This window comes from Cokeromyces recurvatus, assembly GCF_025118155.1.
Source record: "Cokeromyces recurvatus strain NRRL 2243 chromosome Unknown BX663scaffold_3, whole genome shotgun sequence".
In the NCBI taxonomy this organism is placed as follows: domain Eukaryota; kingdom Fungi; phylum Mucoromycota; class Mucoromycetes; order Mucorales; family Mucoraceae; genus Cokeromyces; species Cokeromyces recurvatus.
In genome coordinates, this window is record NW_026251389.1 from 263,003 (window position 1) to 289,471 (window position 26,469).

Consider the following 26,469-nt stretch of genomic DNA (forward strand, 5'->3'; position numbering starts at 1 on the left):
TTGATGGCAGTACTCTTCCTTCTTATTCATTCCTCTCACATGTATACTTGAATCTATTTTTATGATATAAAATAAAGTAGTGTATGTCATTCTTTATAAAATGATTTGTAATCAAACATTGGTTTGATTGGATAAGCTTTTTTTTTTTTTTTGCATAATTTCATTTTTGCAAATTTCTATTTTATTCTATTTTATTATTTATTTTATTTTATTTTTTGTAGAATAAAATGTCTTATGGAAGTGTCCCCTATACAAATCCTCCTCCAAATTATGATGAAGAATCAAATCGGCCTTTACTAGGCTCTTATAATAATGATGATGACATGTTTAAAGAAGTGGTTGCAAATAGTTCAAAAGAAGTTCGTCTTCGTAATGTCCTAGAAATTAGCAATTAAACATTTAAAAGCAAAGACATTAATTATCGTTTGTATATAGAATTTGTAAGAAAAGTATATTCTATTTTAGCAATGCAATTGTTAGCAACTACTATTTTGTCTACTTTTTATTTATTTAACCATTCTGCTAAATTATGGGTTCAGTCAAAGTAAAGTTTATAATTTATAAAAAAAAAGCGTAGTAGTATTATAGTTATTTATTTTATTTATTAGCCAGTGGATGCTTATTGTGTCAATGATTGGTACATTGGGTCTATTATTTGCTTTGTTTTGGAAGGCAAGATCCTATCCTTTAAATTATGGTTTACTGTCTCTGTTTACTCTACTTGAAGCACATGCTATAGGAACGATAGGTAAAGTAATATAAAGGAAGTGAAGTAGTTCTTTTTTTTTTTTTGTAACAAGGGGTTCCCGAAGCTTACAATACTTGTTTTTCTTTTTTTGCATAATAGTCACATTCTATAATCAAAAAATTGTATTGCAAGCTTTGATAATTACTTTGGGTGTTTTTATCGGCCTTACTATATTCACACTTCAATCAAAATGGGATTTTACTGGATTAGGGCCATTGTAAGTAAAATAATTGTAGATCGAAGAAGATATCAGTATAAATAATACTTCTTTTACAAGTTTGTATGCAGGTATTTGGATCTTAGTTATTGCTGGTCTTGTACAAATGTTCCTTCCTTTCTCTAAAGGTATTCAACTTGCATTTGCTATTGGTGGTGTAATTATCTTTAGTGGTTATATTCTGTTTGATACTTATTTGATCTTCAACAAATACTCTGCGGAGGATTACATTATTGCATCTGTCAGTCTTTATTTAGATGTTATTAATCTTTTCCTTCGAATCTTGGAAATTTTGGATTTAATGAGCCGCGATAACTAATATTGTACAAATAAACAAGCAAAAAAGGAACATGTGTTATTATTGCTCTATATAAAACTATAAAAATAAAAAGAGAAGTTTCTATTAATGAAATTTTTTTTTTTCATTGAATATTTTCTATCAATTTGTATTATGTTGGATATATACTTAATAGTTATATCTTGAAAAGAATGCTTAATATATAACTAGCGTGGTTTTATTTTATTAGTTAGAAATACATCGACAAAAAAAAATCAAGCTGAAACTGCTTGTCTTTCATATTAATGTGTAATAGTTTTTGTTCGCCTTTATTATTATTATTGCTATTGTTATCAATGAAATAAAAAGATACCCGAGTATAATTCCTTATTACCTTATTAGTTTAAGAAAACAGTATTTATTAAAGTCTTGCTCCTGTAGGAAATTTCTTTAAGGCTTGTCTAACACCTAAATCCGCCAGAATCTCTTCAGAACCACCAAGAATAGAAGAAAACTAGAATAATATTTTATTTTGTTTTAAGAAAAGAAAAGGAAATTGACATAGAGAAGGAAAAAAGAAATTTTACTATGATTATTATTATTTACCTTGTATGTTCTTTGTAAAGTTTCAATAGTTCTACCCATACCAGTCTTGGTAATCGCACGACCACCAAAGATTTGACAAGCATCATCAGAAATATCATGCAAGACTCGAGTAATATGATATTTACACAAAGCGATTGGACCAGCCAGTTTATCTGATTGTTCATTATAGTCCATATTATTCATTTGATAAGTCAAGTTTTCAACCCAGTTATGAACGCTCTCTAGATTAGCAATCATCTTGGCTAACTTATGACGAATTACAGGTTGATCGATTAAGCGTTTACCAAAGACCTGACGTTGATTAGCCCATTTAAGGCATTCTTCAATCACAAGGCGAGCAGCCATTGAAGCGCCTGTCAACATGACCCAACGCTCATGATTAAAGTTGGATAATACCACTAATAATCCTTTATTCTCTTTACCCAGCAGATTCTCTACAGGTACCTTGACATTTTCAAATGTCACATAGGCTGTACCCGCACTGGGTGAATAGGAGGTCTTGATCAACTTGGTCTCAACGCCTTCACTTCGTTCAATAAGTAACATCGAGATTCCTTTCCCAGTTTGAACTGCTACAGAAAAGTAATCTGCCCAACAACCGCCTGTAATCCACTTTTTAACACCATTCACTATAAAATATTTACCATCCGCTGTTCGTGTGGCGGTTGTCCTGATACGGGCAACATCAGATCCTGTATAAGGTTCAGTAATAGCAAGGCAGATACGTTTTTTACCTGCAAAAACATCAGGAATAATCTGCATAGATCGTTGTATATAATAAATTAGCTTCTCTCACTCTTTTTTTTTTTTTTTTTTTTCAATACATGCCTTTTGTTTAAGTTGAGGAGAACCAAAATTCAAAACTGTGGGTACAGAAATGACCATACCACCTACAACACCGTCATCAAAACCACGAACTTTCCAACGAGCAAACTCTTCATGAAGAATCATCTATTATAATATTTTAAAAAAAAAAAAACAGATGAATAAAATAGAGGAAAGAGGTTGTTGTGGAATCGATTGAATAATATACTTCATGAAAATAATCAAAGTCCTCTCCTTTCAGATCACCGGGAAGAACTAAACCATGAAGCCAAGGGCCAGGACCAATGTTGGCAGCTAAAAGATGATGTTCACCTAATTTTTGCATAAATTCATCAGAGGGCTTGGTACCAGCATCTTCAAATTCTCTAGCTTCAACAGCTAAAGAATCAGTAATTTTACGAACTGCAATACGAAACTTTTTATGAGATTCACTATGTGTATACACAAATATAAAAAAAAAGAAAAGAAAAAAAAAAGGAGAGTAAGAGAGAGATGTAAGTATTTACTACTACTACTACTATTATCATTATTATTTTCATACGTATAAAAAGGTGATTTGAAACCCATCCAGGCACTTGACTCGGCATAAGGGACCTTGGATAAATCACCAGGCTGGTAAAAATCAATTTGAGGTTTTTCATTTACAATGGTACCAATCTTGTAACGTTGATATTTGACAAGTACTTCTTGACGATGAAGTCCATAAAATGCATCTGTAGCATCTTTACCAGCAAATTCTAAAATGGGATAAGCACCGCCAGGGTGTAAATCAATGAAACGACTCATATCATAGACGCTGGTATCGATGATGATCCATAAATCATCTTCAGAAGCATGACGCTTTACTTCTTCTCGTGTGAATGTTTTGAGGCTCATTTATGAATACTTTATTACAGAGTGGGGAGGGGTGATAATTAGAATAAGAAGAAGAATGGGAAAATAGATATATAAAAATATAAATATTTGTATCAATAAAAAAAAAAAACAAAGCAATAATGCACAAATGGTGATGTGGGATTTAGGATTATTAATTTTATTATAATATTTTCTACTTTAAATTTGGACAAATCAAAATTAAAATTCAGATGACTTGCTTACCTTTCTTGAATAAAACGTAAAAGGAAAACTGATGAGAGATTTATATTCGGGTTTAAAAATAAAAAGCCACTGACGCAGTTCATCAAACTAATAGTATTACATCTGTCTATTTGATACATAATTTTTTTTCCAAGAGTTTAATGCTGCTATTTGTCATTTTAGGTTATCAACTGTTGATGAGTGAAGATGTTTTGTATGTATACACTCAGATTGAAATACGATTAAACTTTTTTTTTAAAAAAAATTTATAAAGCGACCTATGAGCACATAATATCTTTGTTATATTGGATTGCCCAGGTCAGTTCAGATTATGCGAAAAAAAAAAAGTATATAAAAACTCTCTTATGGGAAAAGAGGTTAAAAAGGTAAAGGGAAGGAAAAAGAGAAGATGAGAAAAAAGGAGGAATATTGCTAACAAGTTTAAAGGGACAACCAGTTGAGAAATTTCCTGCCTGGGTCAAGAAGTGGAGGGGGGGAGTAGTTTGTCGTGTATTATGTAATCCATTTCTTGTAGAATGGTGCACATAACTGGCCAACGATAGAGCCAGTCAGAAACATCCTGAGAATTTCGGTACTTATGCTGAGGGAGATGATTTAAAAGAAAGGAAAGGGGATCTGCAATTAATCGTGGCAAGAATAAACGGGTGTGCATGTGCAAACATTTAGTGGTGTGTGACCGACTAAAGTGTACATGAGGATGATATGGGCAGGCTTTAGGTATTCCTCCGGGTAACCAACCAAGACGCCATCGAATAGTTCGACTACGCTCATTATATGTCATGAGTAACCAGAGTATCGGATCAATAACCAGATTGGGGCGGTAAGTGGAAAGCAAAACAGAATATGTCCCGTCAAGTAGTTGTTGAAAACTCTTTTCAAGAAATTCTTGACGATATTTCCGAAAGGAGCGTTGGTCTAACGGAATTGAATTGGCGACACAGAGTCTCCAGCATGGTGTTTAAATGAGTTTATACCATTGAGTGTTGAAGGTGAAGAATTGAAGCTCGGGAAGTAATTTAGCGAGCAAAGTATCATCCGGTAAATCAATAGCACGGAAAACGAATTGGGCCTGCAGAATGGACACCCTAACCTTTATTGATGGTTGGCTTACCATATAAAGCATCACCTTTACTGATGATCGACTAGAGCCACCAAATATCTGTCTTATACATGTGTTTTGACAAGATTCCAGTTGTTGGATCTCCTTTGTACTGAGTAGACTAATAGCTAGACCATATTCGAGTGGTGGTCGGACTATCTGCGTGTAGAAGTAAGTAGCGAGTAAACGATCAAATCCCTTGGGGTTAACCTCAATAGATGCCATTTGGTTCATTGTTTGTAGGGCTTTGTTAGTATTATTTTATACTAGTTGAGCTATATCTAAGAATCCTCTTATCTTGATGGGGATACCTAGATAAGAAAAACATTTTTGGGTTGGAATGGGGTCACCATATAAAGTGCACGGTTGCTGATTATCAGAAGGATCAAGGATTACACATTTACTAGGATTCCAGCGGTAGTCTAATAAATTACTGTTTTCTTCACATAATGATAATAAAGAGCGCAACTTTTCAGGTGCCGTGATGAGGACAACATCGTCAGTATACAACAAGCAATTAATCGATTGTACAAATTGAAGTGGTTGATCACGTATATTTGTTGGAATTGGTGATATACGTAGAATGTTAGGGAGAATGTTTATGTATATTGAGTACAAAAATGGAGAAAGAATTGAGCCTTGAAGAACACCAGTTCTCGGGGAAAACCTATATGAGGTAACATTATTTAAAAGTACTTCGAGATGGACATCGTCAAAAAGATTTTTCAGGATATTTAGTAGTGGAGCATGGGCATAATCAGATAAATAGTGCCAGATGTAGGCACGGTCTACCGTATCATAAGCCGATTTGATATCAAGGAAAGCAAGCACTGGTTTGAAATGTTGTGTTTTGCAAAGTAAGTTACAAATTTCAGTTAGACAAAGGACCTGATCAAGTGTACTTTGAGCCTCATGAAATCCCCCTTGGGCAACGTCTAACGGTGGACTATAAGTCATGAGATAAGGATACAGGCATCGTTCAAATAGCTTTCGAAAAACTGATGTTAGGCCGATAGGTCGATAATTTCCTGGTTTGGTAGGTGCACCTTTCTTATGTATTGGGACAATCTGAGCTACTCGCCAAGATAGAGGAGTATAGGACCATCGCCATCATAGTTCAAAGAGAGACAGAAGGGTTGGAGCAAATTTATTCGTTATTGGAGAGAGCATTTCTTGTCTTATGTGATCAACTCCAGGTGCTTTTTTTTAGGGTAGATTTTTTAAGGCATCTTTGATGTTTTCGAGTGTTATAGGGCAGTCAGATACTGTAAGTGTATATGCATTAATATGTCGAGGTGTAGAATCCACTAGCTCCATATAGGATGATTGTTCAGGTAGAAGATGTCCAGAGTAGATTTGTTGGAGGTGAGCAGCCATAGTATTAGCCGAGTGTTGTGGTCCATCCGTTGTGGAAAAGGTCGGTTTAAAAGTCCTATTTTTTCCGAATACGATTGAATTTTGCAATAGCTTTTGTATATTCGCCCTGTGCCATTTTGTCACAAAACTGTCGCCACGTTTCGCGCTGTCTTTGAATTATGAGCCTCCTTAATCGTGCCTTTGATTCTTGGTGAAGTAGCCAGTATTTTAAACAGTTCAAGCCGTTTGCTTTACTCCATTTTCTATAATAATGTTCTTTTAGGTGAAAAACAGAGGTCATCTCTGGAGTCCAAAAATTCTTTAGGTATGTATCATATATAGTCTGTTGTTTGCGTCCACAAACTGTATCAGGGGATGCGTAAACTGAATTACATATTTGTGAATTGAACTGTTCGATGTATTTGCATGCAGAGTCTTTTTCGTTAAGATCATTTGAAGGTCTTTGTGAAAGATATGAATGTAGGGTATTGGCGAACTCTGCTTGGTATTGATCAGCTGTGTCCCTGTTTTTGAGCTCACCAAGAGACCATTGGAGACGTATTCAGATTGTTACAGGTAGACAAATGTTATTTATTCCAAATCATTTGAAAACTAATTTTTTTGTCTGAATTTCCTTTTTGAATCTGTCCAAAAAAGATAAACTAATTATTTAAAAACTTATTTTGATTCATCCAGAAAAAAACTAATTTCGTCCAAATTTAAAGTGTAAAAACTATAGCAAGCAAATTCGGAATTTTATATAGAAAAAAACTTTTTTAAGTAAGAAGCTGTTATATATTCTCTAAGGCGGGAAGCTATAAAAGCCAAATCTGTAATACGATTAAATTCTGAGTTTTATTATTATTATTATTATTTTTTTTTTTTTTTTTAAATTTTTTGGCAATGAGCATGTAGCGACGAAATAAATGCGCAATATTGCCCGAGCCAGTTATAGAGGGGAAATAAGAATAAAAACCTTCCTAAAGGACAAGAAGGGAAAAAGGAAAACGAGAAGGAAAAAGAAAAGAGCAGTATTTTGGAATTAAGAGAAAATATAAGGGGGAAAAAGCGAAAAAGTGAGAAGAAACAATTTAAAAAATCAAATAAGACCAAAGTAACCAGGAAGACACACACTATTACTTGGATAACCAATTCAACAGCTTGAGACCAGGGTCGATAGGATCAGGAGGAAATTCATCATGGAAGTAGTAATCAAGTTCATGTAGAATTGTACAAAGAATAGGCCATAAAGTATACCAGCTCGTACAATCAGAAGGACGACGAGGTTTATGTAGTGGAAGCAAGTTGAGGAGGAACGAGATGGGATCTTCGACTGAAGTAGGCATGTAGAGACGATGATGTACATGTAAGCACTCAATAGCATGTTGCCGGCTCCAATTATGAGACGGATGAAAGATACATTCTTTAGGTTTACCACCCGGTAGCCAGTCAAGTCGCCAACGAAGCACTCGGCTACGTTCTGAGGTAGTCATTGGTAAGTAAAGGATGGGATCCACAAATCTGTAATACAGTCTTATTACTTATTTAGTTTGAAAAAAAATAAAATGAAAAAAAAAAAACCCTTCTGATATTTCTTTGCTGGAATTATATCTTCTTCGTACTTTTAAATGTTAAAAGTGTCCTGTTTTTTTATTTTTATTCTTTATTTCCTCGTTTATTTATACCAAATTCATCAATGGATCGGCAATTTCTTTTTTTTTCCCATAATAAAAGTCAAAAAATTAACTCTAACCCTTCCCTCTCATTTTAAAGGGTAAATATTTATATTTGATGGATGGGAACCATGAATGAGAAAAGATTTGATAATATTGGTTAAATTATTCTTCCATTTATTAAGCAGAGTTTATACTATTTTGTGTAGCATTATTTTATATTATATACTTACAATTACTCTAGATCTAGAATATGTTATAAAAATCACATTTAACAATAGTTGTTATTTATCTCTTCAGAAAGGAAAGTACTTTTATTTTATCATGAAAACTTGATATTTTTTAAATAAACTTATCTAAGTCATACACTCAATAAAAGAGGTCCGACGAAATATTACATAATTTTACTAGTTTAATTTCCTAGCTCCGTTTTTTTTTTTTTCATGAGGTGTAAAAACGGAGTTAATTACCCCACATTTATCAAAACAATAAACAGTATTATTTGATTATTAGTAGCAGTAGAACATAGTAATAAATAAAAATTAATATATGTATATATATTTATATATATATGTCTTTAATAATGATGATGAATGAGTCACATATTATAATTTGAATAGTGTCTATATGAATGTATAATAATAATAATTAAAGAAAAAAAAATGAGGGAGTTTCTCCTTTCTTTTAAGTGAGATGTTTTGTTGTTGTTGGTGTTGGTGTTGGTATTGTTTTTTTTTATCTTTATGATAGATAGGTTCTTAATTTTGTTCAATTTTTCCAACATCCTTTTTCTTTTCTTCATCAGCATAATTATGATAAGAATGCTCTGAAGTAACAGATTTTATATCTTCTTGAACACCATCTACAGCAAATAGAGTTTCAACTTGTTCTAATGAAAGTCCTTTAGTTTCGGGGAACCAGAGATAGACCATAGGGAAAAATATAAGATTCATAAAGGCGAAGAGAATATAAGTCCAAAATGTAATGTATTCAAACATAACGGGTGTAATCATGGCTACGATAAAGTTACCAAGCCAGTTGGCTGCCGTAGATAAAGAATTTCCTTTTGCTCTTAAAGCAGTAGAGAAGATTTCTGCAGGATAAAGCCATGACATACTTAACCAACTAGCACCAAATACAAAATTATAAAGCATAGTAAATGCAACAGCACCATTAGCAGCCGCAGTTGTATGTCTATCTGTATTCGCTTTTTGACATCCAGCAATGCATACAAGAGTAATTGTTTGTGCTAAAAGTCCCCATAACATAATTTTTCTTCTTCCAATTCTTTCAACAAGGTAAACAGGGACCATGGCTCCAATAAAATAGATGACAGAATCTACAGCTGCCATTAACATGGCCATTGTATAATTCATACCTGCTTGAAGCATTACATCTGTAAGATAATAAGTAGTTACCTAGTATTTTTTTTAAAATTTATATATATATATATGCACAAGATACGATGAGCATTTAATATCAATTATTAAAAAATTGAATATAGACTTACGTTGATACCACCAAGCTGTTGAATAATTTGACTAAGCATACCAATTAATACTCTTTTACGATTATTAAACTTTCCCTTTTGAAAAAGATCTTTATAGGAGGATATATTTTCACGACGTTCTAGTTCAACACTATCTTTAATTTCTTGATATTCAGAGATACAACGTGGATGATGAATATCACCATCTGTCCAAAGTCGAGCTAGAATATCTTTTGCTTCTTCATCTCTTCCATGAGCTACAAGCCATCTTGGGGTTTCTGGCAAGACAAAGGTACCGGCAATAAGAATGATTGCGAAAAAATTTTGAAAGGCCAATGGGAATCTCCAAGAAAATTCACCACCTACGAAATGAAGACCAAATTCTAACCAGTATGCAGTGCCAATACCGAGAACAAGTAAAGCACACTCAAAACAGACATGAGCACCACGAGATTTGGGTGGAGATATTTCAGATTGATAGACAGGGACAGTCGCAGTATTCATTCCATTACCGACTCCAGATATAACACGTGAGACAATAGTCATAGTCAGGTTTTGTGTTGCTGTCTGAATAATGGCACCAATAATAAGAATAAGTGAACCTACTCGAATTGTATTCCTTCGACCGATCTTATCACTCACTTTTCCCGTAGCTAATGCACCAAACATACATCCAATCTCATAAATAGCGACCATTGCACCCACAACTGCAGAGCTTGGATCCCCCATTAGTTTTAAAAAGTGTTTATTTGGAACAATGCCTGACATAACGCCCTAATTTTAATGATTTAAATTTTATAATTTATTATTTGATTCAAATAATTCATATTGAGACTTAACATATATATATATTTACCTGATCGTAACCAAAGAGTAAAAAACCTGTAGCCGCTAATGATGTTGATGCCGCGAATAATGCTTTCCCTTTTAATTTAAGCATTTTGTTTTCAAGGAAATAATGATAGATTCAAATTAAACAAACAAAAAAAAAAAGAAACATTAAAACTGACCTTTTCATTATTCGCTTTTTATACCATGTTATTTTTTTTTTTTTTTTTTTTTTAGATAAAATACATGATCCCGTACCCCACATTATTCTATTTTTGCTGGAATTTAAATCGATTTTCCCGCCTTTTACATTTTGCAAGATAAGGTTTGTTAAATCTTAAATTCTTGAGCAACTTAGCTCCAAAAAGGATTCAAAAAAGAAATGAAATACAGCAAGGTTAAGGGACGCTGGAGTAAATGGGTAAAAAAAGGGTTAAAAACAGCATAAGTTTGTACTGACTATTGTGAACTCAGCATAGATTTGTTTACTCTTCTCCCCTCCCCTATTTTGTTTTAAAAACTAGATTATAGAAGTTATCGCCTTTTTTTTTACTATGTATTTTAATAAAAGCTTGACAATCTATTTACTGTATTTCTGTGGGGAGAGAGAAGAAGGTGTTGCTATATGAAAATAGGGTCATTTAAAAAAAAAAAAAAAAAAAAAAAAAAAAAAAAAAAAAAAACTTAAAGTAAACGTTTAACAAGAAAAAAAATCATAACAACGTCAATCAAATTAGAAAAAGGAACTGTTAAATATATAACAAATGATATCATTTATTGTATTGCTTATTGACTTCCTTTTATAACACTTATTTTTCTTTTTTATTAAGCATGATTGATGAAAATAGAGGAAAGCCCTTCTGTTTACCAAAGATAGACCATGACTAATTTATTAATCATCTTATATTAATTGTTATTGCTACAAACAATACCCTTCAGAAAAAAAGACTTTTATGATAAATCCAATATATTACGTAACTTTGTGATACTATAAAAAATATTAAATTTACATCCTTATTTCTCACGCTTCTTTCATAAGCAATGTATTGCTATTTTGAAGTTAAACTAAATATTACGATCATACCACTTAAATAGTTTATTTCAATAAAAATAATGAAGACATCTTTTTACCTTTCGTCTACAAAGTAATAATTTTGATTGTATAAATATTATACATACTTTAGAATCAATATACGACGGTATAAATAATGATACGGAATATGTTTATGTAAGGATAAAAAAAAAAGGTTTTATAAAGTTAACTTTGTCAAAAAATAAAAATCTTCATGAAATGAAGAAAAAAGAATGTGAAGAGAGTGGGATTTGAACCCACGCCTCCGAAGAGATCACGACCTTAACGTGACGCCTTAGACCAACTCGGCCATCTCTCCAGTTGTTTTTTGTCAATTTAAATAGTAAGTATAAACCCGATTCAACTCTCTGTGGTTAACCGGTAAGTCAAAATAAAATAAAATTTAAAGAAGATGTTTATTTAAAAGACAAGATCAAAGATAATGTTTATTTCATTCACATCAAAATCGTATTTATACTAAATAAAATATTGTAAAATATTATCTAAGTATGAACGTGTTCCAATAAGATTTGAACAAATATTAAAAGCCTTAAAGAAGTCTTTACGTGTTAACATGTTTCACTTTGGACCCTGTTTTTACGTAACCTTTTGTTATTGGTAATGGGCTTGAATTTCATTTTCCGCTTGGCTTCTTTCCTTAGACGAACATCTACTTCTAATGGTACATCTTCATAAGTATTATCAGACTCGACATTTTTGCACTTCTGTATATTTTATATAAGTTATTCGTAAAAATTTTAGCCAATCAGATCGTCGGAAAGTCCTAAAGACGCCCATTATTTCGCCATCTACTCCGGCACGGAACTTTTATTTTTTTTTTTTCTAAATTTGCCTTTGAATAAATAATTTATCTTAACATTTTTTCAGGAATTTGCAAGTAGTATGTAATCTAAATGCAAGTAAAAAAAAAAAAAAGTAAGGTTACGTGACAGTTCGATTCGGATTCTATACTGCCCTTGTTGCTTCCTTTTTTGTAGTAAGTCCTTTTTAAAAAATGCTGCATTTTGTATTATTCCATTTCTTAAACTTGACGAGCCAACAACATGCTAACTGATATACGCCTTTTTATCTTATATTATTTTTTAGCTAAAAAAAAATGTTTGTATACATAACAGCATCAATTAGCTTCAAATAGTAAATAAAATATTTCATTATTTATACTACAAAATAGAGATAGTTTCTAAATGGTTAACATTTATATAAATAAATGTCTCATAGCAAACTATGACAAACATATCAGCTTATAATATGAATAGCTGTATCGATTAAGATAGTAGTAGCAACATATTAAAGTATTATGGATATAATGTTATTCGATATGCCACAAGTCGTTATTTATGGTTGCATAAAAAAAATATGTATATTAAGTTTGCAGTGTGTTTTTTTTCTTTATCAAATAAATTCTACAGTTATTTTACTAAAAATTTTTTTCAACCTATTCGTTTATAAATTTTATTTTAATATTAGTGAGAGACTATTATTATTATTTTTAACTTCTCCTTAAAGGTTATTATTTTTGTCATTCCCTTTCGAGTATATGACTTGAAAAAAAAAAAAAAGAGATAAGGAAAATAATAGCGTTATATGATACTTGTTTGTTTACAAAGTAAGTTGATGAGCACCACGCATTATAGAGTTGTTTAGAAAAGAAAAAAGTTGTTTTTAAAGTTTAAGGGGTAAAAGTTACAAGTATTTTTATTTTGTCAATAATAATCTCTTTTAATTTCTTTTTTTTTTCTTTCATTTTATTGAGGAAAAAAAAAATCATGTTTCTTCAAATTTTAATATTTGAACATAGTACGCTTATAGCACCAATAGTTCTTTTATTTTTTATTTATGTTATGTACGCTTTCATCGTTATCAAGCAGTAAATAGTATTATCAAAAAATATCCTGATCCTAATATTATACTTGAAAATCATGATATTGCAATGGAAATTTATAGCAACATATTTCGCAAAGAATTTCCATGTAAAAAAAAAGAAAACTCTCCTCAATATATACTAAACATAAATATAATTTATATTAGTATTTGCTAGATGTTCGCTTGAATTTGCTCTTTTTAAGCCGTTTTCTATGCCATCCGTCAGTAAACTCCTTGTTTCCACAAGAGAATTTTTGGATAGATGTCCTCGTCGAGCTGAAGACACAGAGTTAATTTTATCAGAAATGATTGATCCTTATCCTCGTATTCAAAATGAACTACGTCGTAATCCACATATCACAGAAAGAGAAGTCATTAAACAATATGAAAGAAGAGAAGCGGCTATTGATAGATTGAATGAAATTCATGGCAAATATCCTATTTCAGATGAAGATTATCTTTATACATTAGTTTTATTTGTAGTAGAGCCTATACGTTGGATTAATAGTTGGGAATGGCGTAAACTAGATATTCGAGAAATCAATGTAAAGCAAACTATTAGTATATTATATATAAATCTAAAGCTTTCTCTCTCTCTCTTTCCACTTTTTTTTTCTTTAGGCAATCTTTAAAGTTTGGCATGAAATTGGGACAAAGATGAAAATAAAAAACATACCAGATACGCTAGATGAATGGTACAAAGTCCAAAGGGAATATGTTGTAAAATTAGTTAGTTATCATCCAAACAATTGGCGTTGTGCAGTCCCGACTATTCAACTTTTAGGAAGCAGACTTCCTAGCTTTATGTTGCCTCTTCTGTACAAGATTTTGCCATGTTTATTAGAGGAAAGTGAATGTAAAGCATTTGGTATTCAGTCTGCCTCAATTTTTATGCGATTTATATTTAATATATCCATATCTTTACGAGCTATTTTTATACGTTATTTGTGTCTTCCAAGAGATATATACGACTTGAGAACACCTTTTCATGCAAATGAAAAAGGGAGATATGTTCCTCATTATTTTATATACAAGCCACATATTTACTCTAATGGTTATCGTGTTGAAGAACTTGGTCCTGAAAAGTTTATGCCAAAATGTCCTGTCTTGCATGTCTCCTAAAGAAAAAAAAAAAGAAGAAAAGGAAGAAGACGATAGTTATAATATAAGCAATAATAGTAAACTTTAATAAAATTTTCGTTATAACTATACAACACAAAAGTAAATACATATACATGCTATTATCATTAAATAAAAATTAAACTTATAAGGAAGGGGGGGATATCAAATATTAAATTAATTTGCACGACCTAATCTCTCTGAGGCTCTTGAATGTAATTGTAAAATAGTATGATTAGATGATAAGGGTGCACCACCTAAAGCACCGCCTGCGCCTCCAATTCCACCAGCCCCACTCACGCCTGATAAATGACTTATATTCTCAAATGAATCTGTAGAAGAATTATTTGAATTTGTTTGAAGAAAGTTATGAAGATGACTTTGATCTGATGAATCCAAGTTTTGATTAGGATAATAAAAAGTAGGACTTTGTGGCATAATAGGACTATTAGGTTTTTTGAAAGATGCATCATCATCTTTAGTGATTTTTTTAGCTCGTCGAATAGCTACAACCAGTGCATTTAACCATGCATCTAAATTGGTTTCCGTAGGAGCACAAAGAATGTAGCTTCTCTTAGGAATAATGATTTTAAAACAATTTTGTTTACTCTTACTGACAGGATCAATCTCTAATGAATCAATAATGTGATGCAAAGGGATGATTCTATGTGGTGCATATTCTTTATCATCTTCATAATATGCTAAAGTATCAGTTCGTAGCACAAACCACCGTTTTCTCCAGCCCTAAATAGTAAGTAAGTATATATAAATATATGTTCATACACTAATTATCATTATTTATATTACCTTATTACGCCCTAATTTTAAAAGATAGCCTTCAATAAGGACTTTGCTTCTATTTTCTTCTGATTGTATCTTGGCTCTATCTGCACTGTATTCTTCATCATCTTCTGAACTAATAACGCCTTCAATAGCATGTAGTTGAGCATTCTGATCTGAAGAAGGTGACAGAGGATATGAATGACCTAAAACATATTCAGATAATGATTTTGATGAAGTCATTTGATCATTTGTTTGACTCTTTTCCCCCGGAATATGAAGCGGTTTCATAGGATTTGTATCATGTTGTAAGGAAGTAGAAAGATTATCATAGGGTCCATTGTTACCCATAGTAGTAGGAGTAGTAAAATGATTTGTGTTATATGATGTGATAATATCGCTAGCAAATTCTTGATCACGATCTATTAAGCTAATATCATCATCTGCATCATAAAGCCTTAGTTCTTGTTTAGCTTGATTTAATAAAATAATCCATTCTTCCATTTCATTTTGATCATTAGCCTGTAAATAATACATTCTTTTAGCAGTAACAAAGGCGAAAACGTATTTGTATTTATGTTTAGAAGTCACTTGGACTACTTTGTGTATTTCATGTAAATCAATAATTCTTAATAATTTATATTCCTATAGACATTATTTTAACATGTATTCCTACTATAAGAATCTAGTTTTTATTTACCTTTTTATCTTTATACATTGCCAATTTAGTAGATCTCAGCACAAACCAACGTTTTTTCCATGTCTTTTTTTTTTTTTTTTTTTTAAGAAAAAAAAGTTTAAATAATTATATTATAACTGTGGATAATAATAATACATTACTCTTCTTTTTTCTCCCTTTTTCAATAAATAACCTGATTTTAACACTTTTTCTGTTTGAAGTAATTGTAATGCTTCTACAGACATGGGTTCAGTAATGGGTTCATCGTCATCATTATCATTATCATTATCATCATCAGAAGCATATTTTATATTATTATCTTCTTCATCTTCACTCAATATCACACGATTTAGTCTTCCACTTAACATATCGCTATCTTGAGTTGGTCTTGACTATAATAAGAGAAAAGAAAGAACTTTAGCTTTATTATTATTATTATTATTATTATTATCATTATTTATTGTTGTTATTTTTGGTTTGTTTTAAAAAAAATCCAAACAAACAAGAAAGAAAGGAAGAAAAAAAAAGCTTATTTACGTTTGTATGATTTAATACTGATATTGGTTCACTGTCTTTTAGTAATTGGCTTGAATTTGTTAACATGCTTTATTTATAAGAAGACAAAAGAAGAGAGTTTAATTTAATTTATTTATTTTTTTTTAATTCCTTAATAAATAATAGACACTATTAGTAGTCACACAACAACAACATTTTTATGTACTTCAAAAAAAAAAAAAAAGTATATATGTCATGCATAAAAGTTATAAATATAATAAAGTTAAAGATCATGTAAACTTTGAATCGTAGCATATGAATTTACTTTATTACAGTAGCAAAATAAAATAAAAAGATCTTCATGCGTTACACTACAAATAAAGCTTCATGTTTGGATAAATATTATTCTATTTTATCCACCAATTATCTACACTTTTTATCATCCACACTCTTACCATTCATTCAACAAAAGTAGGATGAATGTGACTAGCTAATTTACAGAAAAAATAAATAAAACAAATGTACCAAAGAAGCACAAATATAGGAATGAAATCTTTTCAAATTAAATCTGTTGTCATAATCTACAAAAAAAGTATAATAAAAGACTGATGTCAACTAATCAAAGAATAAAAGTATCCCAAATTGAAAACTCTTTCTGTTCTTCTGAATGTCCCCCTCTTTGTTTTCAATTAAAGGATCTATTGTCAACCAAAAATTGCAGTTGATAAAAGCCCCACCCATATTTCTAAGATCTGATCTGTTTATGTAAGAGATTTAGTTGTTGTTAGTTGTATTTATTATGGCTAATATTCACTATAATTTTTGGTAGATGTAGTTTTTGTTTCTAAAGTATAATCTTCTATGATGTAGATGATAATATATTTACCTACATTTTGAATAGAAATACTATCATACAAACTTGTACCCCTTTTTTTTTAATACTGAAAAAAAACACTGTTCATATCTGTCTAATCACATATAAAAGAAGATATAATGACAACATTATCTTCTAAGATATAACACCAAGACATCTTACAAGAATCCAATTGGAATTGAGGCAATAATCCTTTACCACCTCTAAAACACGCTTACATCATGGACTATTTGTGCATAAATAATATGCTTTCCTTTCTTCAAAATAACTAATACGACAATAATAGCAATTATTATAAACGTTTATTACTCACGAATGCAAAGCAAGTTCAATTAAATTCCCCTTACTTTTTTTTTATTTTTATTTTTTATAATTCGTCCAATTGCCGAATATTTTAACTTCAATAAAACCAGCCTTTCGATCTTTAGAATTCATGATACTCCTTTAGCTCATAAAGCCTAATCCAGCAATCTTGGAAGGAAATCATATAATTGAAGAAATTCTTAATTGACAAATTCTTCCTCGTTAAAAATAAAAAGACATTAAATATTGCGAGTTTATTATTATTATTTTTTCAAGTTTATGTGCCATCCATACATTTGTAATGATTTTCTAGCAAATCTTTATTAAAGCCTTGCAAATGAGTACTAATAGGATAAAAAAACTCTCATATTTTCCTCCCCATCTCACACTTGAACCAAGGCTTTTCAATTTGTGTGTGTTTTGTTTTAATTCAATTTGATTTTTTGTAATTACTAAATTATTATTATTATTATTTTCAAAAAAAAAAAAAGAGCGGGTTTATGCATAATAAAAAGAAAAAAGTAATGATAACGAGCGTGTGAGCATGTATCATCATGTGACAACTTCTATTATGATAAATATACAGAAAACGTGGGTTAGCATTATGGCAACTCTTTTATTTTATTTTATTTTCATTTTTATTTTTTTTTTTTATTTTTTTAAAATGACAATTTACGGTCATCGACATAGTCATCACGCTGATAACAGCTTAAGACCTTCATTAGATAATGCACCACGAGTACCTAAGAATATCACTCAGTCTCGTGTCAATAACTTTTTAGCTAGTGGCGGCCAGTTTTATGGTATGGGCATTCAAACTAAATTTTGGCTTGCAAGACAAGGTGGCCCCCCTTATGTAAATCTCAAAGTGTATAGTGTACCCGATTTAAAGGTATAGATACGAATAAGAACAAAACAATACCACATCTTACTTATTCTTAATACTTTCTTTATTATTTCTACATATAATAGCGCATACCGTTTAAAGTAAAGTAAATGAAATACATACCACTAAAGATGAGCTGCATTAATTTTGTTGATTTATAGGAAGCAGTTACACAAAAGTTTCAAGATTTCAATATAGGAGTAGATCATAGTTTTGGACCTAGTTGGTCAACCCATTGGTTTCATATTTCTATACTAATTCCTAAAGAAATGGACAGTAAAGAAGTCATACTTCAGTGGGATATGGGGTGTGAAGGCTTAGTATGGAGCACAGATGGAGTCCCTTTACAAGGTCTTACAGGAGGAAGTAAGTTAATATAGTAATAGATATCTATTTCACTAATATAATAAACATTAAACTATGTAAGCTGATCAAGCACGTCACGAGTTTATTATTTCAAAGTATGCTAAATCAGAAGAAAAATACGAATTTTATATTGAAGCTGCATGCAATGGTATGTTTGGTGTTGGTGCAAACGATGCAATGGTTGCTGATCCAGATCGCTATTTTAATCTTACAACTGCTGATCTTGTTGTGCCTAACAAAGCTATTCAAGCTCTTTACCATGACTTGATGTAAAAAGATACATGTTAATAACAAGATAATAATAATTAATTTCTGATTCAATTATATATATATATATATATATATATTAGCGTAATTCGTGGTATTGCTTATGATACAGATCAGAATTCCTCTCGTTCCCGACAAGCTTTATGGACTTTAAATGAAGTGATTAATAATTATATTGGAGATGATGAGAAGGCAATTGAAGACTGTTTACAGTTAACTCATACATTCCTTTGTGCTCAAAATGGAACTGGAACTAGTCAACATCAAATCACAGCTGTTGGTAATTGTCATATTGATACGGCATGGCTTTGGCCTTATGATGAAACAAAACGAAAGATTGCAAGATCATGGTCAAGCCAGCTTATGCTAATGGACTCTTATCCTCATTATGTTTTTACTGGTTCTCAAGTACAACAATATGAATGGCTTAAAGAGCTTTACCCAGTTCTTTTCGAGAGGATCCAAAAGGCCGAAAAAACTGGTCAATGGGAAATTATTGGTGGAGTAAAGTATTCTAATTATAAATACATCAGTACATACGCTAATAGACATTATTTACATATTATAGAGCTGGGTTGAACATGGTACATAAGCCTTATTGCATTATATATACATGTATTTCATTTATTTATTTTATATAATAACTTTTTTTTTTTTTTTTTTTTTTTTTTTTTTTTTTTTTTTTTTATAAATAATAGATACAAATATGCCTGTAAGTAACAATATGTATAATTATTACTAGTTTCGTTGTTATAATCTTATATTATATTGAACCTATTTTTAGTCGGGGGAATCCTTATGTCGACAAATGCTTTTAGGGTAAGTTATCATTATAGGATATTACTATCGGAAGTTTGTTCATAAAACAAAAAAAAAAAAAAACTCCTACTTTTTTAAATATATAATAAAGGCAGCAGTTTTATGAGAAAAACTTTGGAAAAAGAACTAGAGTGTTTTGGCTACCTGATTCATTTGGTAATATAATAGATAAAAATATATATATATATATATGACAAATTCATAGTTTTTTTTTTTTTTTTTTTTGTCAATAGGATATTCGGCACAACTTCCTCAAATACTTAAATCTTCTGGATGCGATTATTTCTTTACTCAAAAGCTTTCATGGAATAATATAAATAAGTTTCCTTTATCAACATTTTGGTGGACAGGGATTGATGATTCTCGTATTTTAGCTCACTTGACACCTGCAGAAACGTAATATAAAGAATGAAAACAAAAAAGAAAAGCAAAATGAAATTAATATAATTTTTATCTTAATAAGGTATACTGCTTCTGTAACTCCTAGTGAGCTTTATAAATGGTATTTTATACATACATACATAGATAGATATATATATATGATGCAGAACATATAACTCCTTTTTTTTTTATAATTAGTTCTCGAAATCATCATGATCTTGAATACTCAAATGAAAGTTTACTTGTTTATGGGTAATAATATTGATCTTTTAAACTTTGTATATAGACTAAAATATATATATATATATTTATTTATTTATATAAATACTTATTTATAGACATGGTGATGGTGGCGGAGGCCCTACTCCAGAAATGTTAGAAAGATTAAAAAGGATGCATAATGTGGTAAATTATATATGATGAATGTAAATATGTCAATAGTTTAAATAAATTCAAAACTTGTATAAAGGATGGTTTACCTATCGTCAAACCTGGGAGTGCTACTGAATTCTTTATTAGTCTTGAGAAAAATTCTAATCGATTACAGTCCTATAAAGGGGAGTTGGTAAGTTTTATTGCACCTTTGAAATATATGTAAAATAAAAGTAAACATGAAAGATATACATTATTAGTATTTGGAATTCCATCGTGGCACTTATACCTCACAAGCACTTGTTAAAAAAGGTAACCGTAAAAGTGAAGTCATCATTAGAGATGTAGAAATACTTGCTACAATAGCAAAAGTTTTATCCAATAAAATAAATAGTGACTACAGGTAAGAGTAATAGAATAGAATAACTTTGATACTTTTTGTAAAGTATATATGAATCTGGACTTATTTGCACTATATAGTTACCCTGTTAAGCAAATCACTCATTTATGGAAACTTATATGTCTTAATCAGTTTCATGATTGTTTACCAGGTTCTGCTATTAACTTGGCTTATGTAGATGTTCACAAGGTATAATACAGGAAAAAAAAAAGAGGAAATATATGCTATTCTCTTAATTTAACATTTATTTTATTAACCAAGTTCCATCGTGAAGTAATTTCAAGCTGCTCATTACTCCGCTATGCATCTCAGTCTTTCATTATTGATGAAAGCACAAAAGAATGTTTCTCTAGCACAAAAGAGAATAGTCAAGATCATCAAAGTATCATTGCTTTTAACACGCTTCCTTGGTCTCGTACTGAAGTCATTATTTCCCCCGAGAAAAATACAAAATGGATGAATCAACAATGGAAAGAAAACTATGAGTACCTTATAGGTAAAGAAAATAATATATATTTAATTATTTTATCATAAATAACCTCTTCCTCTCCTCCCCCCTTTTTTTTGTGGTGAAAAAATATAGTTAAAAATGTCCCAGGTCTTGGAGCTTCTAATTATGTCGCTTCAGCTGAAAATTTTCATATAGTTCCTCCAGAAAAGGCAGCTCAAGGTATTCTTTTTTTTTTTTTTTTTTTTTTTTTTTTATAAAAAGAACTGGGGTATGTTACTAATATATTTAAATATATGTGAATCTGATATATAGCCTACAAGACCGAACATAATCACTTTGTATTAGAGAATATGAACCTTAAAGCAACTTTCAATCCTAATGGACAGCTTATTGAACTCATTGATAAAAATTCAACAAGGTAATATATATGCATACATTAGAAAAGAAAAAAAAAAGATCGATACGATTAAAATATATATGAATATAGAGGCAACCTTATTTCCAAAGATTCTAGAGGAAATATCTTACAGCTTTATGAGGATGTGGTAAGAAATGTGTGATGTATATCCAAATGTATACTTAATTAATTTGTATTATCTTTAGCCTACTTACTGGGATGCATGGGATAGTGAGTGATTTACTTTAATAGCTAGAAAGTTTATTTTCTTACAAAAAAAAAAAAAAAATAGTTGAAATCTATCATCTTCAAAAATATGTTGAGTTAGAAAGCCAAAATACATTAAAGGCAAGTAGTCATGCTAGATAGACATATAAATGTATATAAAATATACTTGGCTTATAAATCAATTTATACAGATTATTTCAGATGGTCCTCTTAAGGCAGAACTTTATTTTAATCATAAAATATCAGATATTAGTCACATAGAACAAACAATCAGTCTTACATGCGTAAGTGAACGACTTGAGTTTGAAAGCTTTGTTGATTGGCATGAAAGCCATCAGTGCTTGGTAATAAAAAAAAATACATAATTTTGAAGAAAAATTGAAAATTAACATATTTATTTTACTCATATAGAAAGTTGAATTTAATTGGGATATTGTTACTGATTATGTAATCCTAAAAAAAAAAAGAAAGAAAAAAAGTATTGATTTGATATTTAAATAGGCTACATATGATATTCAATATGGCGTTGTTAGAAGACCCACACATTACAATACCACGATCGAATCTGCAAAATTTGAGGTAAATGAAAATATTTAATTTATTTTTTAACACCATTTAATATGATAATGAAAAAAAAAAGGTTTGTGGACATAAGTTTGCTGATTTATCAGAGTCTAACTATGGTATTGCTTTGATAAATGATTGTAAATACGGTTATTCAACTCATGGAAATACACAACGCCTTTCATTATTGCGTTCACCCAAGGGTCCTGATGAGACTGCAGATATGGGTAATTTTGCAAAGATTTATTTATTTTTTCTTACAAATAACCTATTTTTTTTTTTTGCCAAATAGGTCAACATAAATTCAAATATGCTATATATCCTCACCAAGGATGCTACGCGTCTTCTAGAGTCATGCAATCAGCATTAGAATTTAACGTACCTCTGTCAATCCGGTGAGTACGATACGCTGACGTTCTAATAATCATAAAATAACATATATATATATATATATAATTTATTAGTCTTGCAAAAGGACATACACTTCAAAGGGGTACACTTGTTCCATCTCTGTTTACTATTGAACCTAATAATCAAATAATTATTGACACTATCAAGTTTTCAGAAGATGATAATGGTGAGGGTAAACAGATTATTTTACGTATCTATGAGGCTTATGGTGGCAAAAGTAGTGCTGTTTTGAAAAGGTAAAATAATGACATTTCTTTTTTTTTTCTTTCCTCTTAAATATACACCTTACTAACTTCTTCGTTTTATATCAGTTACCTGGATATTAAACGTATTCAAATTTCAAATGTATTGGAAGATAACCTTGGTCAAGTATTAAAAAAAGAAAATAATGGTTATAATATAACACTTAAAGCTTTTCAAATCATGACACTCAAAGTGGATTTGAATTAAATTTTTTAAATCGAAATGAATGAATATTATACATATACATTAATAAAAAAAAAAAAAGAACACATACACACACACACATACAGGGTATTCTTTATATTTAGAGCAAAATAAACTTGATCTTTCATTTAAAGACTAAAAGTAGGTATACTTTCAGTATAAAAATTTGACTCCTAAATTAATAAAAGATGAGTATTTAACAAAGTTAAACTTTGGGTGTTACTATACTTGATACTGATATTCTGGTTCAGTAAGCATACTCATAATAGATATATGATGAATAAGTATTTGCATTATATCTAGCAAGTTCAGTTGAGAATCTACAACAGTGGAAGGTGATATAATGACTAAAAGATCCACAGCCAATTTATACGAAGCTTTATGTTGTTGTTTTAACTAATACATGTAAATATTTATATATATAGTTATAACAGAAGATCTATTTTGTAATATTTAATTTTGTTACCATCATAGTTTCTTTCTCATATATAGCCCGTTGCTTAAATAATTCATTATATTTGCTTTGGTACTTTCTCAGTTTACCATCTATCAACTTATTCATTTCTGTAACTTCATCTAAATTGGATTGATATCGCTTACGTCTTTGAATTTCATGACCTAAGCGATCCTTAATAACTTCCATTTCACCTTGAAGTCGAGATATTTGTGAGACTGATTTTGATTTTACCTCATTTAATTTTGCCTCCCAGTGAGCTTGAATTTGCATAGAATCTTTGGACATGGATGCCTTTAGGTCTTTTATTCTTTCCTTCCATTCTTTATTAAGCTCACTCAATGCATCCTCTTTTTCAAATATCAAAGTTCGACGCATTTCATCAATAAGAGTTGTGTGTTGAATTTGCCACACTTCTCTTTCTGTTTCATGCTGCTCTCGTATCTCATGCATCATTTCAGTATGTTCAGATTGAAGGTTCTGAAGTTGTGCTTGATTGGTCATTTCAGATCGTTGTGCTTCCAACATAAACTTCTCAGTTAACTCCCTGATATATGCATCATGACTTGATAATGTATGTTCTAGACGCTTCTTATGTGCTTGTAGTTCTTTTTGCATCAATACTAATTCTTTCTCTAATCCCTTAATATGCTCAATATACTCCTTTTCTTCTTTTTCTGTAAACTCCTTTATAAGTAACTCATCTATTTGAAACTTTTCTTCTTGAATATTTTTTGAATATGTATGAAGATCAGTCACCTCTATTTCGTTTTTAGACTTTTTTCATGATATGTTACTACATTATATTTATCATTCTATAAGTATACAATACCTCCTTTATAGAATTTTCAATATTTGACAATGTATCCCTCTCTTCTGTTGCAGTACTCTTTTTTTTGTCAGTATTATTATTATTATTACTATTATTTGTTAGTAATAATCGTTGAAGTTCTTTCTGTTTAACAGATTCTGATTTGAAAGACTTTTCATCGTCATCATCTGTATCCTGTATTTCCCGAGAACGATTCTGCTGTAACAAGTTTTCTTTTTCATCAAATAATTCCGCATACTCTTTATCTTTGGCACTCAATCTTTCTTGAAGGCTAATTAACCTTCTCTGATATTTTTTGTTTTCCGCTTCCAAATCCAATTCATGTTGTTTTTTCAAATTTTGTATTTCCTTTTGCTGACCATGTCTTTCTTCATCTAATTTATATTGTAGTTCGACCAACTATAATAAATAGATATCAATAACTATATATAATATGTATATATGTATATATGTATATATAACAAGGAAAATTCATACTTCAGCCATAAGCTGTTCCTCAACTTCTTTTAATTTCTTTTCCATATAGCTTTCTTTCAATTTTACTTCTCGAAGTAACTAAGTATTTATAATAATTATTGTTAAATTGAAAAAGCAAACATTTTTTTTAAGAGATATACTTTTTTTTTTTTTTTTTTTTTTTTTTTTTTTTTTTTTTTTTTTTTTACACTAGAGGTATTTCTTTCATGTGTTTCTTGGTATTTTTTTAATTCTTTTTCTAAGCGATTAGCCTTTTCATTGCTTTTGTTTAATTCAATTAAAAGCTAATACATGCTTAGTTTCCTTTTCACTTTTTTTTTTGAAATATTATTTTATTACATTGGCTCTTTCTACTTCCCAATCTTGAATAGGAGAAGTGGGTCCTAATGTCTCTTGTCTCTTTGGTCCTTTAAGCTGAGAAGATAATGGTTCCATACTTTTATTATTTGGAACAAAAAAAAAAAAAAAAAAAAGAAAAAAAGGGAAATGTAGGAGGGCTTTTTATTTTACAAAAGAAAAAAAAAGATAAGGTGTGTCACGTTGTACATTAAATAGACTATCAATATTCCTCTTCCTCCATTGCATCTTCCTCTTGTTGTTCCTCTTGTTGTTCCTCTTCTTCTACATAATCATCATCTCTAGGTAATGTTGTAACAACACAGTTAATCATATCCTCTAAATCTTCTTCACTAAAACGTTCCTCACATTCTTCAATAATCTTTTTTTTTTTTTTTTTTTTTTGTTTTGACAAAAGGGGCAATTTTTAGTAAATCCAAGCATAAATCCTCTTCTTTAATCTTTTTCTTTTTTTTAGAGCTTACCAAGTATATTTCAACTGTACTTTTTGGTCGAAGGTTTAAGATTTGTAATTTTTCTGCTTTTGTCAAGTCATATTTAGATAATGCTTGTAAAAAATTCGATATCTGATCCGGTGTCTGTGTATTTACTGGTGATTGCCTTAAATATTCTGTTAACTTTTTTTTAGATATTATTAGTAAAAAAAAAAAAAAAAAAAAAAAAAATCAAGATCTTATTTACTTCATATTGAATTGTTCGTAAATGTTCAGGATATTCTATCGTAGGATCTAATTTTTGATCTCGCATTTGTGCTTCTTGACATTCTTCTAAAAGTCTTAATACTTCGTAATTAGTTATTAATGCTGATCTTACTGATTTGATTTGCATGTTAGATTATAATAAAAAATTAGGAAAAAAAAAAGGGAAAAGAAATAAAATAAAAAGAGAGAAAAAAAAAAGCAGTCAACCAAAATCAAGGACATTAACAGATATTTGTC

General features: G+C 30.2%; 9 protein-coding genes and 1 non-coding gene across 10 annotated transcripts; 3 read left to right on the forward strand and 7 right to left on the reverse strand.

Annotated features, from left to right (window-relative positions):
* The first annotated feature begins 221 nt into the window (after nucleotides 1–221).
* On the forward strand, nucleotides 222–1,377 carry BX663DRAFT_496178 (inhibitor of apoptosis-promoting Bax1-domain-containing protein). The gene is made up of 5 exons (XM_051525741.1): nucleotides 222–369; nucleotides 436–544; nucleotides 609–748; nucleotides 848–965; nucleotides 1,026–1,377. The coding sequence occupies exons 1-5, from the start codon at nucleotides 228–230 to the stop codon at nucleotides 1,282–1,284; spliced, it is 768 nt and encodes a 255-aa protein (XP_051386354.1). The 5' UTR covers nucleotides 222–227; the 3' UTR covers nucleotides 1,285–1,377.
* Nucleotides 1,257–3,657, reverse strand: BX663DRAFT_496181 (acyl-CoA dehydrogenase/oxidase). The gene is made up of 7 exons (XM_051525742.1): nucleotides 3,215–3,657; nucleotides 2,882–3,104; nucleotides 2,677–2,799; nucleotides 1,849–2,604; nucleotides 1,637–1,756; nucleotides 1,432–1,569; nucleotides 1,257–1,341 (listed from the first exon to the last, which is right to left on the reverse strand). The coding sequence occupies exons 1-5, from the start codon at nucleotides 3,547–3,549 to the stop codon at nucleotides 1,664–1,666; spliced, it is 1,530 nt and encodes a 509-aa protein (XP_051386355.1). The 5' UTR covers nucleotides 3,550–3,657; the 3' UTR covers nucleotides 1,257–1,341; nucleotides 1,432–1,569; nucleotides 1,637–1,663.
* Nucleotides 3,658–4,228: 571 nt separating this feature from the next.
* BX663DRAFT_428047 (uncharacterized protein) lies at nucleotides 4,229–4,726 on the reverse strand (the record flags this gene model as incomplete). Its single annotated transcript, XM_051522656.1, has 1 exon — nucleotides 4,229–4,726. A coding segment is annotated over one exon (498 nt), but the record flags the coding sequence as incomplete, so codon positions are not given.
* Nucleotides 4,727–8,657: 3,931 nt separating this feature from the next.
* Nucleotides 8,658–10,328, reverse strand: BX663DRAFT_548559 (general substrate transporter; the record flags this gene model as incomplete). The annotated part of the gene is made up of 3 exons (XM_051531087.1): nucleotides 8,658–9,317; nucleotides 9,410–10,162; nucleotides 10,245–10,328. The coding sequence occupies 3 exons, from the start codon at nucleotides 10,326–10,328 to the stop codon at nucleotides 8,658–8,660; spliced, it is 1,497 nt and encodes a 498-aa protein (XP_051386357.1).
* A 1,196-nt stretch (nucleotides 10,329–11,524) lies between these two features.
* BX663DRAFT_t29 lies at nucleotides 11,525–11,607 on the reverse strand. The gene has a single exon. It is a non-coding gene; the product is annotated as a tRNA-Leu (tRNA).
* Nucleotides 11,608–13,051: 1,444 nt separating this feature from the next.
* BX663DRAFT_191052 (uncharacterized protein) lies at nucleotides 13,052–14,381 on the forward strand. The gene is made up of 3 exons (XM_051521710.1): nucleotides 13,052–13,279; nucleotides 13,338–13,717; nucleotides 13,794–14,381. Exons 1-3 carry the CDS (start codon nucleotides 13,240–13,242, stop codon nucleotides 14,292–14,294), a joined length of 921 nt encoding a protein of 306 aa, XP_051386358.1. The 5' UTR covers nucleotides 13,052–13,239; the 3' UTR covers nucleotides 14,295–14,381.
* An 87-nt stretch (nucleotides 14,382–14,468) lies between these two features.
* On the reverse strand, nucleotides 14,469–16,353 carry BX663DRAFT_427245 (uncharacterized protein; the record flags this gene model as incomplete). Its single annotated transcript, XM_051522606.1, has 7 exons — nucleotides 14,469–14,677; nucleotides 14,738–14,797; nucleotides 14,906–15,035; nucleotides 15,099–15,716; nucleotides 15,772–15,834; nucleotides 15,957–16,142; nucleotides 16,288–16,353. The coding sequence occupies 7 exons, from the start codon at nucleotides 16,351–16,353 to the stop codon at nucleotides 14,469–14,471; spliced, it is 1,332 nt and encodes a 443-aa protein (XP_051386359.1).
* A 1,704-nt stretch (nucleotides 16,354–18,057) lies between these two features.
* BX663DRAFT_540159 (galactose mutarotase-like domain-containing protein) lies at nucleotides 18,058–23,513 on the forward strand. The gene is made up of 29 exons (XM_051530742.1): nucleotides 18,058–18,314; nucleotides 18,395–18,409; nucleotides 18,470–18,674; nucleotides 18,736–18,943; nucleotides 19,025–19,445; nucleotides 19,510–19,529; nucleotides 19,644–19,653; nucleotides 19,726–19,760; nucleotides 19,852–19,916; nucleotides 19,994–20,156; nucleotides 20,224–20,262; nucleotides 20,340–20,393; nucleotides 20,480–20,546; nucleotides 20,611–20,706; nucleotides 20,774–20,916; nucleotides 20,994–21,102; nucleotides 21,175–21,409; nucleotides 21,497–21,583; nucleotides 21,677–21,782; nucleotides 21,852–21,909; nucleotides 21,968–21,992; nucleotides 22,054–22,109; nucleotides 22,181–22,333; nucleotides 22,401–22,436; nucleotides 22,491–22,568; nucleotides 22,630–22,780; nucleotides 22,846–22,948; nucleotides 23,018–23,200; nucleotides 23,276–23,513. The coding sequence occupies exons 1-29, from the start codon at nucleotides 18,087–18,089 to the stop codon at nucleotides 23,412–23,414; spliced, it is 3,288 nt and encodes a 1,095-aa protein (XP_051386360.1). The 5' UTR covers nucleotides 18,058–18,086; the 3' UTR covers nucleotides 23,415–23,513.
* Nucleotides 23,459–25,614, reverse strand: BX663DRAFT_496212 (uncharacterized protein). The gene is made up of 6 exons (XM_051525743.1): nucleotides 25,514–25,614; nucleotides 25,363–25,458; nucleotides 25,175–25,252; nucleotides 24,698–25,096; nucleotides 23,640–24,642; nucleotides 23,459–23,584 (listed from the first exon to the last, which is right to left on the reverse strand). The coding sequence occupies exons 1-5, from the start codon at nucleotides 25,607–25,609 to the stop codon at nucleotides 23,851–23,853; spliced, it is 1,461 nt and encodes a 486-aa protein (XP_051386361.1). The 5' UTR covers nucleotides 25,610–25,614; the 3' UTR covers nucleotides 23,459–23,584; nucleotides 23,640–23,850.
* Nucleotides 25,615–25,651: 37 nt separating this feature from the next.
* Nucleotides 25,652–26,383, reverse strand: BX663DRAFT_447828 (HRDC-like protein). The gene is made up of 3 exons (XM_051523705.1): nucleotides 26,213–26,383; nucleotides 25,996–26,148; nucleotides 25,652–25,892 (listed from the first exon to the last, which is right to left on the reverse strand). The coding sequence occupies exons 1-3, from the start codon at nucleotides 26,357–26,359 to the stop codon at nucleotides 25,734–25,736; spliced, it is 459 nt and encodes a 152-aa protein (XP_051386362.1). The 5' UTR covers nucleotides 26,360–26,383; the 3' UTR covers nucleotides 25,652–25,733.
* Nucleotides 26,384–26,469: the final 86 nt, after the last annotated feature.

Coding starts and splice junctions, on each gene's coding strand:
- BX663DRAFT_496178 (XM_051525741.1), top strand. CDS start 228: ATGTCTTATGGAAGTGTCCCCTATACAAATCCTCCTCCAAATTATGAT. Junction 370..435: donor TTCAAAAGAAGTTCGTCTTC/GTAATGTCCTAG, acceptor GTTTGTATATAG/AATTTGTAAGAAAAGTATAT. Junction 545..608: donor AAATTATGGGTTCAGTCAAA/GTAAAGTTTATA, acceptor TTTATTTATTAG/CCAGTGGATGCTTATTGTGT.
- BX663DRAFT_496181 (XM_051525742.1), bottom strand. CDS start 3,549: ATGAGCCTCAAAACATTCACACGAGAAGAAGTAAAGCGTCATGCTTCT. Junction 3,105..3,214: donor TTCAAATCACCTTTTTATAC/GTATGAAAATAA, acceptor GTATACACATAG/TGAATCTCATAAAAAGTTTC. Junction 2,605..2,676: donor CTCCTCAACTTAAACAAAAG/GCATGTATTGAA, acceptor CGATCTATGCAG/ATTATTCCTGATGTTTTTGC.
- BX663DRAFT_191052 (XM_051521710.1), top strand. CDS start 13,240: ATGGAAATTTATAGCAACATATTTCGCAAAGAATTTCCAT. Junction 13,280..13,337: donor ATTTCGCAAAGAATTTCCAT/GTAAAAAAAAAG, acceptor AATTTATATTAG/TATTTGCTAGATGTTCGCTT. Junction 13,718..13,793: donor TAGATATTCGAGAAATCAAT/GTAAAGCAAACT, acceptor TTTTTTCTTTAG/GCAATCTTTAAAGTTTGGCA.
- BX663DRAFT_540159 (XM_051530742.1), top strand. CDS start 18,087: ATGACAATTTACGGTCATCGACATAGTCATCACGCTGATAACAGCTTA. Junction 21,410..21,496: donor AAACTATGAGTACCTTATAG/GTAAAGAAAATA, acceptor GAAAAAATATAG/TTAAAAATGTCCCAGGTCTT. Junction 22,569..22,629: donor TCGAATCTGCAAAATTTGAG/GTAAATGAAAAT, acceptor GAAAAAAAAAAG/GTTTGTGGACATAAGTTTGC.
- BX663DRAFT_496212 (XM_051525743.1), bottom strand. CDS start 25,609: ATGGAACCATTATCTTCTCAGCTTAAAGGACCAAAGAGACAAGAGACA. Junction 25,253..25,362: donor ATGAAAGAAATACCTCTAGT/GTAAAAAAAAAA, acceptor ATAAATACTTAG/TTACTTCGAGAAGTAAAATT. Junction 24,643..24,697: donor TTGAAAATTCTATAAAGGAG/GTATTGTATACT, acceptor TCATGAAAAAAG/TCTAAAAACGAAATAGAGGT.
- BX663DRAFT_447828 (XM_051523705.1), bottom strand. CDS start 26,359: ATGCAAATCAAATCAGTAAGATCAGCATTAATAACTAATTACGAAGTA. Junction 26,149..26,212: donor TACGAACAATTCAATATGAA/GTAAATAAGATC, acceptor TCTAAAAAAAAG/TTAACAGAATATTTAAGGCA. Junction 25,893..25,995: donor GTACAGTTGAAATATACTTG/GTAAGCTCTAAA, acceptor AAAAAAAAAAAG/ATTATTGAAGAATGTGAGGA.